The following is a 13,983-nucleotide window of genomic DNA, read 5'->3' as shown; positions in this document are numbered from 1 at the left end:
GCGCTCAGAATTTCCGCCTGCTCGGCCGCAACTGCAACCCCGTCTGTAACGCTGACGGTACCGGCGACTGCGACTGAGCTTAGATTTATGACCGCATAATGATTGTTAGTGCGCCCCCAGTTGATTGATTTGACCTAGCGAGCGAAGAGCTTAAAGCCGCGGCGGCGCACCGACAACACTAGCCTCTGGGACGTTGTGACAGGTGGCGCCTGGCGGTGGCTGCACTTGAACCGCTGATATTTGGCCAAAGCAAATCTGCTAGCGACCGTCGCCATGAATCTTGGCTCGTCGACAGCTGTCAGAATTGAAGCAATAGAAGGTCGGATGGGTTGGACATTGACCGATGTTGCCACCGAACGAAACTGCTTTAGTGTGGATAATTGGTTTGGCGTTGATTTTTATTCGAAACGATTTACAAAAGTGGTTCTCAATACAAACAATGTGGCTAAGAGTGGGGGAAAGGAAAATATTTCCAAAATTGCATTGGTTCAGTGGTAGTGGTCGTTCTCTCTAGACTAAGAATACTTAATATGGTGTAGAACCGTTGAACGGCGGCTACTAAAAGGTGAACGGCCTAGCGGGCTTATTGTAATTGTATCCGTCAGGACCCAGTGAACCAGCATCAGGAATAGTCGGCTGTGGCTCAGGATAACTGGGTGAGGGCGGTGCAGGTGGTGCAGGAGGGCGGGGCTGATACGAGGGAGGTGCTGGAGGAGCCGGCGGTGCAGGTGGGCGTGGCTGATAGGTGGGTGGTGCAGGAGGACTAGCTGGTGGACCATATTCCGGCTTAGGTGCTGGGGGTGCTGGTGGTGCAGGAGGACGTGGCTGATAGGTGGGCGGTGCTGGAGGACCAGAAGGTGGGCCATATCCTGGCTGAGGCACGGTCGGTTGCGGCTTTGGTGGCGTTACTTCGTTTTCACCTGCTGGTGGTAAGTATTCCGCTCCTGGTTGCGGTGCCGGTGGCTGTGGACGTGGGGGTTGAGGGCGTGGCGGCTGAGGACGTGGTGGCTGTGTTTGAGGTGGTCCATATGAAGGAATGGGAGCAGAAGGTGCAGGTGCTGGTGGTTGTGGTTGTGGTTGTTGTGGCGGAACATATCCAGGTGTGGGCTGGGGACGTGGTTGTGTGGGTGTTGGTGCTGGGGGCTGTGGACGTGGAGGCACTGGACGTGGCTTGGGTTGGTCTGGTGGCAAGTATTCCGGACCTGGCTGTGGTGCAGGAGGTTGAGGACGTGGTGGTGGTGGTGGTGGTGGTTGAGTTTGCGGTGGACCATAGGAAGGTGCAGGTGCTGTGGGCACTGGTTGCGGTCGTGGTGGAGGTGGTTGCGTCTGTGGTGGGCCGTACGACGGCGCTGGCTCTGATGGCACAGGCTGTGGGCGGGGCGCTGGTGGTTGCGTTTGTGGTGGCCCGTAGGAAGGTCCTGGAGCTGCGGGCACAGGCTGAGGTCGTGGCGCCGGTGGTTGTGTTTGTGGGGGGCCATACGAAGGCACTGGAGCCGTGGGTGCTGGTCCAGGAATCAGGCCCGAGTCGTCAATGCCGTTGCCCGAGGGCGCCGATGGAAAAGGCACCGACGGCTGCTTATAGTGGTAGCCATCCTCCCGCAGGTCCGTGTCCAGATGCGAGACATCCGCATGGACGGCTGCTGCAGCGAGCAGCGCTACTAGGGGCAGTAGAAAGCGCTGCGAATAAAGCGACAATAACAGTACTACTTGTAGTGTCAATAAATGCTGTGATTATAGTATTCGCGGACCTTTGGCCGCAACTGACTGCGGTTCCCGGTTCGTTGTGCCAGCATTGGGCAAACAAATCGCTATGCACTTAATCAACTGCATTATACGTGTACTTGCGACTCACCATGTTCTTTTTTAAAGCAGCGCGCTTAATCCAAATGAGCGGTTCAGTTTGATAGTTTTTCCGAATTTTCCGCACACATACACACACACACAACGATTGGTTACCGGTTTGCACAGACGTTATGTGCACACGAATATTTTCACGACTAGCAGGGACTGAGTGAGACGAGCGCTGTTGAGGCAGCCGGCGAAGTCTTCTTTGCAAAATCAGAAAATCGAATGATGCCCAAATGTTCTCCCTTGGCGAATTTATATGCGGTGGCTATGCCTGTGGCTGTCGTAGTCGCAGCCCCTAAGCTCGTAGCGCCGAAACTCACTCAATAGACGCCAAAGTTTTGAGACAGCTTTTTGCCCACCAGCCAACTGGTTTCTTTCAGTCGGCGTTCAGCATCAGCATCAGCATCAGCTTCGTCGTCGTCATCATCATCATCATCGTACAGGTTGAATATAGTTGAATATAGTATATCGTGTACATCGTCGTGATGCTGCAATGCTTGTTGCCGCTGTAAGTCAATACCAACGGCCACTAATTCTTGTTGTGCTTAGGGCTTTTTACCTGAGCCTGAGTCAGTGACTAACAACTCATAACGACTATGTGAGGAGCAGAACCAGGAACTCATACATAGCTAATCAAGGTGTTCATCTGTTTATAGTCATAAGCAAATACTTATCAATCATTTGTTTTTTGTTTTGTTATGTGCCTGTAAATTTAATAAAGGCAAGCAAATAAATAGTTGAGGATGGCTGCCGTTCTTTTTGTCCACAATTTTTGATTGATGTGCGAAATTCGCGCTGTATTATTTGCATATTTTTAGACATTTCTAATCATAGCTATAGACGCAATATCGCCGACATGAATAATGTGACGGGCCGTCCCTTCTTTTCGATCTGGGAAGACGTGTGCCAGGCGGATGGGAATTCAAAATCGTGTTAGAGGCTGCTTATATAACGACTTGACAATGACCAAATGGGCTGCGATGTAGTTGTTATATTATTTATACGGTAGTTGGCATGTCACACCATCTTTCTAACGCCAACTGGTGATATTGCTGCTGCTGCTACTGTCACTATCGATTAATAAATACACTAATTAAATGAGCGTTGTACGCGGCGTATGCGCAATGTTCAAAGAGAACTGCATTTGTGTATTGATTATGAGTGTTTTTGTTTTTTAATTAATTAACTTTGCATTTTTATTGGATGTGGATGTTGTTTTTTCTTCGCTTCAGTTTGTTTTAGCTGGATGTGTCTGTCTACAAGTTTGTGTTCTGCTGTTGTCTTTTGTTGTTTTGTGGGAAGCACTTAAAAATGGTCTGCTCTTGCAATTTGTTGAGAGTTCTCTTAGGCATTAATATTTAATTACTTAAATGTCTAACATAACAAGTTGAAAAATCGTTGCTAATGTTTGTTTTTTATTGCTGCGCTTAAGCTAAACATTCTTGCGTTTTTATTACATAATTTATTCAAAATTAAAAATTACACACAATTCCGCTAGTTCATGTTGTTGCTTGGTGACTTTTCGTTATTTACTAATTTGTTAATTTATTAATTTCTTTAATCTGTTTGCTTTATTGTGTATGTGTTTGATTTGCGTGTGTGAATTAATATTCTATGCTGTTTTAAGTTGCTGTGACACATCAGAACCTAACCCGCAATTTCCGGGCATTGGCCAGTTCATTAACCAGACGCTTAATTTAGTTCGTGTTTCTACTACGCAATTTTGCCTTCAATTTATTATTGTTTTTGTTTATTTATTTTTGAATATTAAAATCTAAAAATCCATTTAAATTGTTAATATTTGTTTTTTGCTTTCTCTGCTTTTCATTTTCGTTTATTGTTGCGTTTGCAATGTTTAACCTTTTACTTCGCCGCCCAGTCTTCGACACTGGCGCATCGTCTACTTTCCGCGATAGATCTCAATGATACGATCCTGATCCACGTACTCGAAGATATGTGGCGCATCCATCAGGATGCCAACGGTTCCCGCCGTGGTTACTATGAAGAAAATATAGAGCTGCAAGCGATCGATGACCATAGCCACATATTTCCAATCCTCGCGCGTCTGTCAGCAAAAATTGTACAGTTAGTAATATTTTATTTATGTACCACATTTTTTGTGTTTGTTTATTATTGTTGCAAGAACATCAAATGAATTGAGAGTACTGAACTAGTTCCTTAAGGTTTATAAGATGAGCAAAATCTGCATATCGATTATACATAAATATAATACTATGAGAATGTGTGTGCTGCTTGGAAAACTATTAACTGATTCGTGCATTGATTGACACAACAAATGCAAATATAGTTTGCTCTCATAAATTAATCGTCAATTTAAGATAATAAAAGAATAAATAAATACGAGTTGAGCTCAGCAGAGAGATAAAGTAGATAAATTGGAAAATAATATTATTAATTTAATTCGTCCATCGAGGTCCGAATACGAGATGGAGTTATGAAAAATGATCTACTTAGTTAAAACAGATTTGTTTATTTCAGTTTTTTAGATGCGTTACTTGGCCATATCTGCACCCCACATTTTGTTGGTGCTATCATAGGACTGCGGTGGTAATAGAAGGCATCACAATAGGCAGTAGTGTCTCGGTCTACTGACGAGACATATTTCAGAACAACCGAAAATGATGAATTGGCGAATGCCTAACAAGCCGAATAATAACCAAGTTACTGCACATTTTTTAGATAATCTAAGTGGCTTTATTAAAATCAGAGATACATGCTGAAAAAAATCAATTCTTCCAGTAGGAAGAATGGAAGACCAAAGTTATAGGTAAGTTAATTACAACCACAATGGGGCGATTTGTCGTCAACAACGTTTTTTAAAATGTTAAATTTGTTGAACTCATATCTGATCAGAAATCTCTTATAGACGCGATATTTGGAATAGTCTGTATATGACCGAAATCTGTCTGGCGATTTTGCAATATTAATATTATTAATACTTATGCGATAGCAGAAGAAAAAAGAAGAAGTAGAAGAACGATCCCCCGTCTGCAGCTGGTGGGAAAAGTACTGCAGTGAAATTGTTTAATTACTTTTTTTTTTTGAACTAACCGATTTGTATGAAATTTAAACTAAAGGTACAGAGCGGTATTGACGAAATTCTGTAGCGGGACAACGGAAGATGCTGACTAAGAATATATATACATCTAATTATGATTTTACACAGTCTTTCTTTGCACGATTTTGATATAATACGGTTTGGAAATTAAACATTTCATATATATTACTTTAGAGATGAGGAACCAATCAACTATTTTTACATATGATCAATGGAATGGTTTCTGGAACCAATATAGAGTGTAAAACAGAATTAGGTGTACTTTACGAGGTCGGAGATGCTTTCAAGCCCAATATACAATTTATACCCTACGGGTACAGGTTATAGAAATGTTATCAAGTAAATACCAAATCTTCCAAGTGCCTTGTGAAAGCTAAGTTTATATATTCCGAGTACACTTCACGGACTTTCCAGTAACTTACCTGAATGTAGAGATCCTCATTTCGCAGATGCTCGGCTATGAACTCCACGGCTTCGGTGGCCTTACTGGCCTCCGGCGAGAGCAGAATCGAATCGGAGGATTCACTCTCACGTCGACAGCCATCGCCCAGACCCAGCTCGGCGCCGCTGTTCACCTTACGATTAATTTTGCAATTGGGATGGTGAAGATCCGATAGCTCCATGACCTCCATCTTGGACTGCTTGCCTCCGATCGCGCTGATATGCTTGGGCAACTCGGCGGGCGAGCCATATGAGGGATGCGGATGTGCAGGCATGCTCATGCCAGGCATTTCCATCATCCAGCGTAGGCGGGTTTTTCGTGGGCGCTTCATGAACAGAAATGCGGGCAGATAGTGAAGAAACACAGAACGTATCCACATGGGCATGCGATGTGTGCGCGGCCCACGGAAGTTCCAATTGATAATGATGACCGTCACCAGAATGGAGACCGTGTTCATGATGAAGGTGAACAGCAGATACTTGGCGATCAGCGGCAGCACGAGCGATGTGGGCGGCAATATTTTCGACACAAGCAACAGGAACACAACCAGTGACAGCAAAATACTAATGCCCAACGTGACCTTGCGTTAAAGAGTGGGTTAATAAGTGACAAAAATAAAAATGAAAATAGAGTGTAGCTCCTGTTTTACCTTCTCGCCGGCCTCGGCTGGCAGGTAGAAGACGAGCACGCAAAGGAATGAGATCAGCACCGTTGGCAGTATCAAGTTGACCGTATAGAAGAGTGTCTTACGACGTATAATGATATAGAAAGTGATGTCCGTCTCTGTGGGATGGTTGCTGTCGCCTTCATATACATTGAGGTAGGCGGGCACCTCGATGATGTCCCACGTACCCGATTTCCAGTAGTCAGACAGATCCACAAAGTTCTTATTGTTGTATAGGGCTAATGAGACCTGATCGCCGTTGAACGTCCATGAGCCGAACTTCATGATGCAGGTTTGTTGATCGAAGGGGAAGTAGGTGACATCTATGGTGCAGGAGCTCTGGTAAATGGCCGGTGGAACCCACAGAACCTCGCCGGTGGGATAAATCAGCACGTTGGACTTATAGCGCACCTCGTAGTTGCCGTCGGCACTGAGACCGGAGAGCAGAGAAACAGGATTAGTAAGGCTAATAGTGTGTAAGGCAGTGTGTAATTAGCTAGTACGATTATTGCTAAGTATATTTACGCCTACATTGGTGTAGTGTACTTAGCAGAGAGAGAGAGAGAGATAGAGTAGGGAGTTGGAGTTATCAAAGCCGTTTACTCACTTATTGAAGAGCACAATGTCCGGTTTCCAAACCTTATCGGGCGGCAGACGGAGCACGCCGATGCCGCCGTAATCAGCCTCATCCCATTGCAGCTGATAGTCGTACCAAACCAAACGTAACCAAACGTTTGATTTCATAATTTGATTTTTCTCATTCTTGGTTTCAATTGTTCAGTAGTTTGATTGGTTGAGTGGTTGAGTGGTTGATAACGAAACGGTTTTATCGGTACGGTTATGGTTCGTACGGTACGTTACGGTTATAAATAGATCGATATGAGTTTTTCGATTTCGATAGTGATTTTGATTGTTTGATTGTTTGATTGATTGATTGATTGATTGGTCGATTTTGTTGTTTTCGGGGCGTTCGAACAAATTTACGTACGCATCATTGAGAGTGGGTGGTAGGAAGGGAGGTAAGTCATTAGTTGCATTTGCATCACATAGATATGTAGTAGTAGTAGTAAGTAATTGGTTGTTAGTTAGTATTTCTAGCACGCTTAAATCATAGCATTAAGTTTCACTACAAACATACAAAGACGACAAGTCAAGACAACGTGTAATTATTTACAAAGCATAATCGAAACTCAAAATGGCTGGCGACGCGACACAAACGCCCAGTAACGGCGAAGTCAATGGCAGCGCATTCAGCCACAGCCACAGCCACGCCCACTGGTGTGAGTGGGCGGGTGGAGAAGTGGACTGGTGGGCTTCCGTTGACCTCGCCGACTGGTGGCCTGCGTCGATGCGTCGAGTGGTGCTTGGCAAGTGGCATGTGGCATGTGGCAAGTGGCAAGTGGCAGCAATGAACTTAAGAATCGTTTGGAACACAACTCGAACTCGAAATGGAACTCGAAATTACAGTTACACGCTACTAAACTTTGTGATGCTTATTAATTGTTATTAGTATTTTTGTTTTGTTATATGTTTTGGATCTTAAGGCGAGTGTGTTTTGTTTGACAAATTTTGTTTTGAACACTTACGACATTGATTAGCTGTACGAACGCCAAACCAAATCTTACTCCAACTTTTTGTGTCATATTCTGTACGGGTCGTATGAGTTTATTGTAGCCTCGAAAGAGGTCACGCACCAGGCGCTCTTCATCTTCGGATGCACTGACTAAATACAACAAAAATACACGAAAGGCCAAATCAAAAGCAAAATACGAGTAAACAAAACAGTAGTTCCAAAAGAGTGGTAGACGGGAACGTAAACGGAATTGGAAACGATATAGAAACAAAGAATGGAACGGATGAGCAAATTTGTTGTATTTCTTGTTATTGTAATTTTTGTTTTTATGATGACAATAGCTTAGACAGTTAGAGAGAGATAGTTAAATAGTTTATATAGACAGCGAGGGAAAGACAGTGAGACAGAGAGAGAGAGAGAGTGAGAGTGAGAGTGAGAGAGATAGGGAGGCAGAATGCGATAGATTGAGATCTTATACCGATTGCTCTTGAATTGCAAGTAATTTTGTTGATAAAACTTGGAAAAATTAAAATGACGACACATGGCACATGGTTTTGTGTCTGAGTTTGTGAATGTGTGTGTACGTGTATGTGTGTGATTTGCCGTGTGGTTGATTACGTGGAGAAGACGCCGCGTCGAGCGCATTTGCATTAAAAAGACTGTGCCCGCCAGAGTCCTAGTCTAGAGGATGGATACGAAAGGGTGGGACTGGCGAGCACAGTTGCCGCTTTAGTGCAAAGGCGCCCTTGACTTTACAGTCCTAGACCCTAATACATATATACACAGAGCTAAAGTTTTTTTTAGTAATTGTGTGGGTGTGTGTGTGTGTGTGTGGGTGTGGGTGTGCATTCCAGTTCCAGTAATGGCTTACCAAAGTAGAAGACTTATACGAGTACGTTAAGCAAAGAGTCTTACGCTATGATCACGCATTCAAATAATTTACACTCAAATTAGTGTTATTCTACAAGTAGGCATAAAGGTGAATCAGCAAGTTCAAAATTGATTGGTTTCGATCATTGTATTCCTGACATTCTTGTGAAATTCGAAAAATTGGTGTGCATATTATTTGCATGCCTAACCATATACTTGTATTTAGAATACTTTACATTAAAACATTGATATTCCAGGTAACCGAATAATTAAGTTTGCTGATAGAAGTTTCTCAAAACTCTCGATAACAGAGAAGCAGCCAAACAATTGTTCCCAGTATGAGTGCACAAATAAACTCTTGTGTGAGTGCCAGATACAAATGAACTCAAGGTAGTGCCCTTCAGAAGCATAGTATTTCTAACTAACTAATCAAAGTGTAGTCAGATCCTATGCCAAATTGCACGAAGGGTTCAATTCAGAGGACAATGACAGCAATGTGGGATGATTTTTTGACAGCTGTGACGTTACAAGTTTATCCGACAGCACATCACTTGACAGCGCGGAGAGCGCAGCCTACAGTTGCGATTTGGGAGAGCAAAAGGCTGACAGCGAAAAAGAGCGAGGGAGAGTCAGAGAGAGAGAGGGAGAGAGCAAGTCAACGGGATGTTTATGCTGATGCTGATGCCGAATAGAGCAACTGTAGGGCATGGCAATGGTCCCATGCTTGTTTTGGGGAGCTACATACAATGACCGGGTTATGCTCGTCTAGAAATGTGTGTGTGGGGAGGATGTACAAGTATGTATGTGTATAGTATGTGTGATACTTATATAGAGCAAAATTTGCTGCTGATTCGACTTTAGAGTGGGATCTGGGTTTGGGGGTTTCAAAGTGCAGTTACGCTATATAGTATGTTGTGTGAGAGCTTGTGTGTATGGTTCTTGATATATGTATGTACGTTTTTTTTTATTCCATTACCAAAGTGCTCTACACCTACACTTGCGCCTAAAGTACGCCCCTTTTTGGTTTTTGTAAGTAGTATGTACATGTGTTTTGATTTCCTAAGGTTTCGTGACTACTTTACTTTTCCTCTACTGGACTGCTCCGGAAGAGAAGGAGTATGAATTAAGATTCGGCAGTTGATACAGAAATCTTTTGCAACATTTTTGGTTCGTTCTTAATTATTTTATTTGTTCCTCGTCTTGGTGTGTGTACCCTACGCGACGCACAAGGAGGTTTTCGCTACGCTTTGCATTAATTCACTAATAGTAGTAGTTGTAGTAGTAGTACGAGTAGAAGTAGATTTAAATAGGAAAATTCTTAATTACAAAAGCAAAGTGGTAAACGGTAAATGGTAATTGGTAATTTGTTATTGGTTGGCAGATAGCAAAAAGTATTGGCAATGGTTGTGGTGGGTGGTGACAGATAGGTATGCAAATATAGTAGTAGTAGTAGTATCAGTAAGTAGTAGTTATTCAGTATTAGTAGTAGTAGTAGTAGCATAGGTAGTAATATTAGTAGTAAGTATGGCAGTTTAAGCTGCTTCGAGTGTTTTATTATAGTAGCAAAAACTATGCTAATTACGAGTAGGTAGGCAGAATGGCAAAGTAGTTAGGCAAGAGAGTATACGTATATAGCGCTTTAGTGGGTGCTAATTACTTAAATGGAAACTACTTTTTTTTTGTAAGATTTTCGCCTTGACCCGAGAGCGAAACTCTTTGGAGGTGAGCATGAGCTCGGCTTTGTTGGCTTCTAGGCATGAATAGGCTAATGCTACTAAGGTTATTATTAAATGCGAGTATATATATTTTAAGATATATATATGTAGATATATGTACGAGTATGTATCTATATATGTATATATTTAAGTATTTATATAGTTTTGACTTTGATTAGCGCAGTCGTTGGTTAGTTGTTGGTTTTGCTTTTTGACAGCGCTGCAGCAGCGACGCCTTGGCCAACTCACTCCCCAAGCCTCGTGCAGTCGCAGTCGAGAGTCGAGTGTGTGGTTGATGTTGTGCGCCCAACGCCTGCTGTCGTTGTTGTTGTTGGTTGGTTGGTTGGTTGGTTGTTGGTTGTTGGTTGGTGGGGTATTATTGGGTGGTTTGGTTGCACACTTGGAGAAGCTGCCAAGGCGGCGCTGCTTGCGCCTTTCATAAAACGTAAGAAAAAAATCAAATCATTGCTGTAAAATTCGATTTGAAGCGTTTTAGCGTTGCTTTCGCATTCAGCAGTTTTCGGTTGGGATTTAGAAATTATTAGCACATCATTTTCATTTCACATACACGTAAATGTATGTGTATAGTATTTATATAGGTATATGCATATTACATAATGACCCCACACAGAGAGTTGCAGCTTCGCCTGCCACGCGGGCCCCCAATTTACGCACCTGAGACAGTCAATAGCAGGCCCACAAGGATGCTGGACAGCCACAATGTCGGGTCCTGGAACTTCATTTCGCGATATCCTTTGCTGCTGGTGACCTTCTACTTATTGCTGCGGCCAGGCATAGTTGATAATCAATTAGTAAGGGGCGCTTCGTCAGACGCCCCGCCCTACGGTTGTGGAAAATTCAATGGTATCCAGGTCCAAGACTACAGAATCAACACTTCACCTTAATTCCACTGAATTTTTTCAATTTTTTCAGCTGCTTTTCAGACTTTTCCATGCACTTTTACTTGCTGCTGCCCTTAACTCTACAACTTTTCCTTTGGCAGTTTGGGTGCGGATTAAGAACTCGACTTCTGGATTCTGGATAAAATCAATGACATTGAGTTCTGAGGCGCACAGCATCACAACGCAGGCGCTCTCTCTGGCGCTCCCCGTGGTGGATAACTGAGTGAAGAGAGCAGCGAGGGTTGCTTACTCTCTTGCTCTTTGCCAGAAGTTTGTAAACAAAAGCAGAGACACTTGGGGTGGGTTTCCTCATCCCCATCTCACTTGTTTGCTATTACGAAAGCACAGCTGTTGGCTGATTTGTTTATATTTTCCACACTACACGTGGCCACAGTCTGGGCTAAAAGTAATGCAACCGCCCCCTACTCATACTCCTATTTCGTCAATGCACACAAGTTGAAGTTCAGTCTTAATTTAATTTTAGTTATGAGTTTTACTGGCATTCATACATACATACATACATACCATACATATATACATATACTACACTCGCTTCAATTAGAGTGAGCTTGAACTTGAAGGCCCATTGGGCGTTCATAGCCTTTATCATTTGTTTGCGGTGCGTAATCACCAACACCTATGAGCCGTTGGCGCCGCCTTTTCCTGTTGGCCATGAATTTCATTGTTGTTTTTTTTTTCCAGTAGGAACTAAATACTTATCGCGCATCTATTAAATACAAGTACACATGTATTTCCATGTAGTAATTAATTTGTTTTGACCTGTCAACAGCAAGGCGCCTGTAATGGCATTTTAGAATGACAGTGCACATTGGGCTACAATTAGCAGAAGGCTGCAAATCTATTTAGCTACTGATTGATGGTGTAAAAAAAGCAATGAACTAAAAACCAAATCGAATAAAAACCATGCACACCGCAACACGGATTTTCGGGTGCGATTCGTATATTTCTTGGGAGTGCTTTAAGCTCAAGAACACAAACAATACCTTACTTTTAATGTTGGTTTTCTGGTCTAACATTTGAAAAGTTTGTAAGTTGTTGAGCGATTTGGGTTTAGGATAAGTGTTTTATTTATAGTACATATAATATCATTTTCCTTCCATAAGTTTGTATTGAAAGACAAATCATTTAATGCCATATAAGGGTAAAAAGTGTATGCATTTTTTTTACCATTCGGGTACAGGGTTGTTTTATTTTATTTATTATTTTGTAATGTTGGTTTTTTTTTAGGTGTAGGTGCAGGGTTCTTAAGAGGGCCCGCTCAACTCTAGTTTAAAGAGTTTTTTTTTTGTATTTATACATTTAAATGGAGAAGAAGAGTTGTGATTCTTTGAGAATCTTACAGGGTTTTGGTTTATTTGTAATCTTAAAACATTTTTTTAAAGATATTCAATGTGAAACCTTGCCAATGAAGAGCAATACATAGACAATTGATACGACATACATGAGTAATGTAAAGTTTTATAAAAACAGAAAAAAAGTCCTGAAATCGCATAACCATTTAGAAATTCGCCCTTTAAATACAAAAAAAAAAAAAAAAAAAATTCAAAACATCCTACATTTTAGGTAAAAGGAAGTGATGCTTGCTCTACAAATCAGGGAGATCAAAAATTATTCTGTAGAAATGCGTTTTCTTACAGCTACTGGCGTTTAGCGGTGATTTTTCCGCTGCTGCTATTGGAAGCTGAAATGAATTGGCTTTGTAATTTGAATTTGTGGGTAACTTCCGTGCTTGTTGCTTGTCCATTAATTTGATGCACTGCAGTAAGTATGGAGTTTCCCAAGAACAATGGCGGGTGGCCAAATGGCAGACAGTCGTCTGTATGGTCTGGGTGACACAAACAGTTAAAAATTCGCACAAGGCGCACACATCGATGAACAACTCATAGATAAACACAGTGTGTGCATTATCCAATATGAGCCCAAGACGTTTGGTAATGAAAGCATATTTTAGCATTGTTGATGTTGCTGGCTATAGCTGTGGCTGTTGTTGGTGATGATGATTTTCATATGTATGTTCATACGTATGTGTCTATGACAGCGCAATACAATGCGACAGAGCCAGAGTTAAACAATCGCACTGGCAAACGAAACGAAAGACTCAGGCCACGAACGTGCGGCCGTATAAAAAAGTTATGAGACATGTGGCAGCAATGGCGGCAGCAAAAACATTGCTAAGGTCGCCTCTATGAATAAAAACTCAATAGATGCTGTTAATCTGGTCTTTTTGCTGTTGTTGTTGTTGTTGTTGTTGTTGTTGATGCCGCTGCCACTGCTTCTGCAAGGTGTCATTTTGGTGTCACCGAATTACTGGAAACGTGCGGCAACACAAGCGCAACAAAAGCAAACCAAACCAAAACGAAACGCCAACGCAAATTACACAAATGCATAAAGTTAATTGTATTGTATCTTAATAAATTTTTATTTAATTATGTGTGCTTCGACTGCATTTAATTGAAACACTTTTGGGCACACTCATCGTAATAATTGTCATCTGCATCTTCATCTTCATCATCTTCGGTTTCAAGGCCAACTGCTCTGCTCCGGCAGCACGTATACGTGTCAGTGGTGGTGCTTGGCCCAAAAAGTTCGCGGTGGTCCCAGGGCGACACCTTTGGGTAGGGCTGGATGTGCAGGGTGTGGTTAAACGGTTATGCCCTAAGCGTTACGCTCGAAGCGTGCGGCTATGCATGCCTAATGGTTGCCAACTCAATTTACAAACACTGGAATTCCCCGCTGTGGACCAGCAGCTGCTGGTTTGTTTGTTGTTCAGAAGAAACAATCGAAAGTTATTATTTTTGTGACACTTTAGCCAACAGACAATATGAAGAGTAATGCGTTGTCTGCCTTATGAATATCTCGGTTTCCATAA

General features: G+C 42.4%; 2 protein-coding genes across 2 annotated transcripts; both read right to left on the bottom strand.

The window, feature by feature from the left end:
• Positions 1-366: 366 nt before the first annotated feature.
• On the bottom strand, positions 367-2,054 carry LOC115624768 (vegetative cell wall protein gp1). Its single transcript, XM_030519601.1, has 2 exons — positions 1,853-2,054; positions 367-1,677 (listed from the first exon to the last, which is right to left on the bottom strand). The coding sequence occupies exons 1-2, from the start codon at positions 1,853-1,855 to the stop codon at positions 559-561; spliced, it is 1,122 nt and encodes a 373-aa protein (XP_030375461.1). The 5' UTR covers positions 1,856-2,054; the 3' UTR covers positions 367-558.
• Positions 2,055-3,243: 1,189 nt separating this feature from the next.
• On the bottom strand, positions 3,244-11,194 carry LOC115624999 (acetylcholine receptor subunit beta-like 1). The gene is made up of 7 exons (XM_030519874.1): positions 11,092-11,194; positions 10,867-11,032; positions 7,620-7,756; positions 6,641-6,795; positions 6,019-6,463; positions 5,350-5,949; positions 3,244-3,913 (listed from the first exon to the last, which is right to left on the bottom strand). The coding sequence occupies exons 2-7, from the start codon at positions 10,931-10,933 to the stop codon at positions 3,749-3,751; spliced, it is 1,569 nt and encodes a 522-aa protein (XP_030375734.1). The 5' UTR covers positions 10,934-11,032; positions 11,092-11,194; the 3' UTR covers positions 3,244-3,748.
• Between the last annotated feature and the right edge of the window lie 2,789 nt (positions 11,195-13,983).

This window comes from Scaptodrosophila lebanonensis, unplaced genomic scaffold, assembly GCF_003285725.1.
Source record: "Scaptodrosophila lebanonensis strain 11010-0011.00,11010-0021.00 unplaced genomic scaffold, SlebRS2 tig00000061-arrow-pilon, whole genome shotgun sequence".
Lineage (NCBI taxonomy): Eukaryota > Metazoa > Arthropoda > Insecta > Diptera > Drosophilidae > Scaptodrosophila > Scaptodrosophila lebanonensis.
This window is presented reverse-complemented; position numbering and strand designations above follow the sequence as displayed.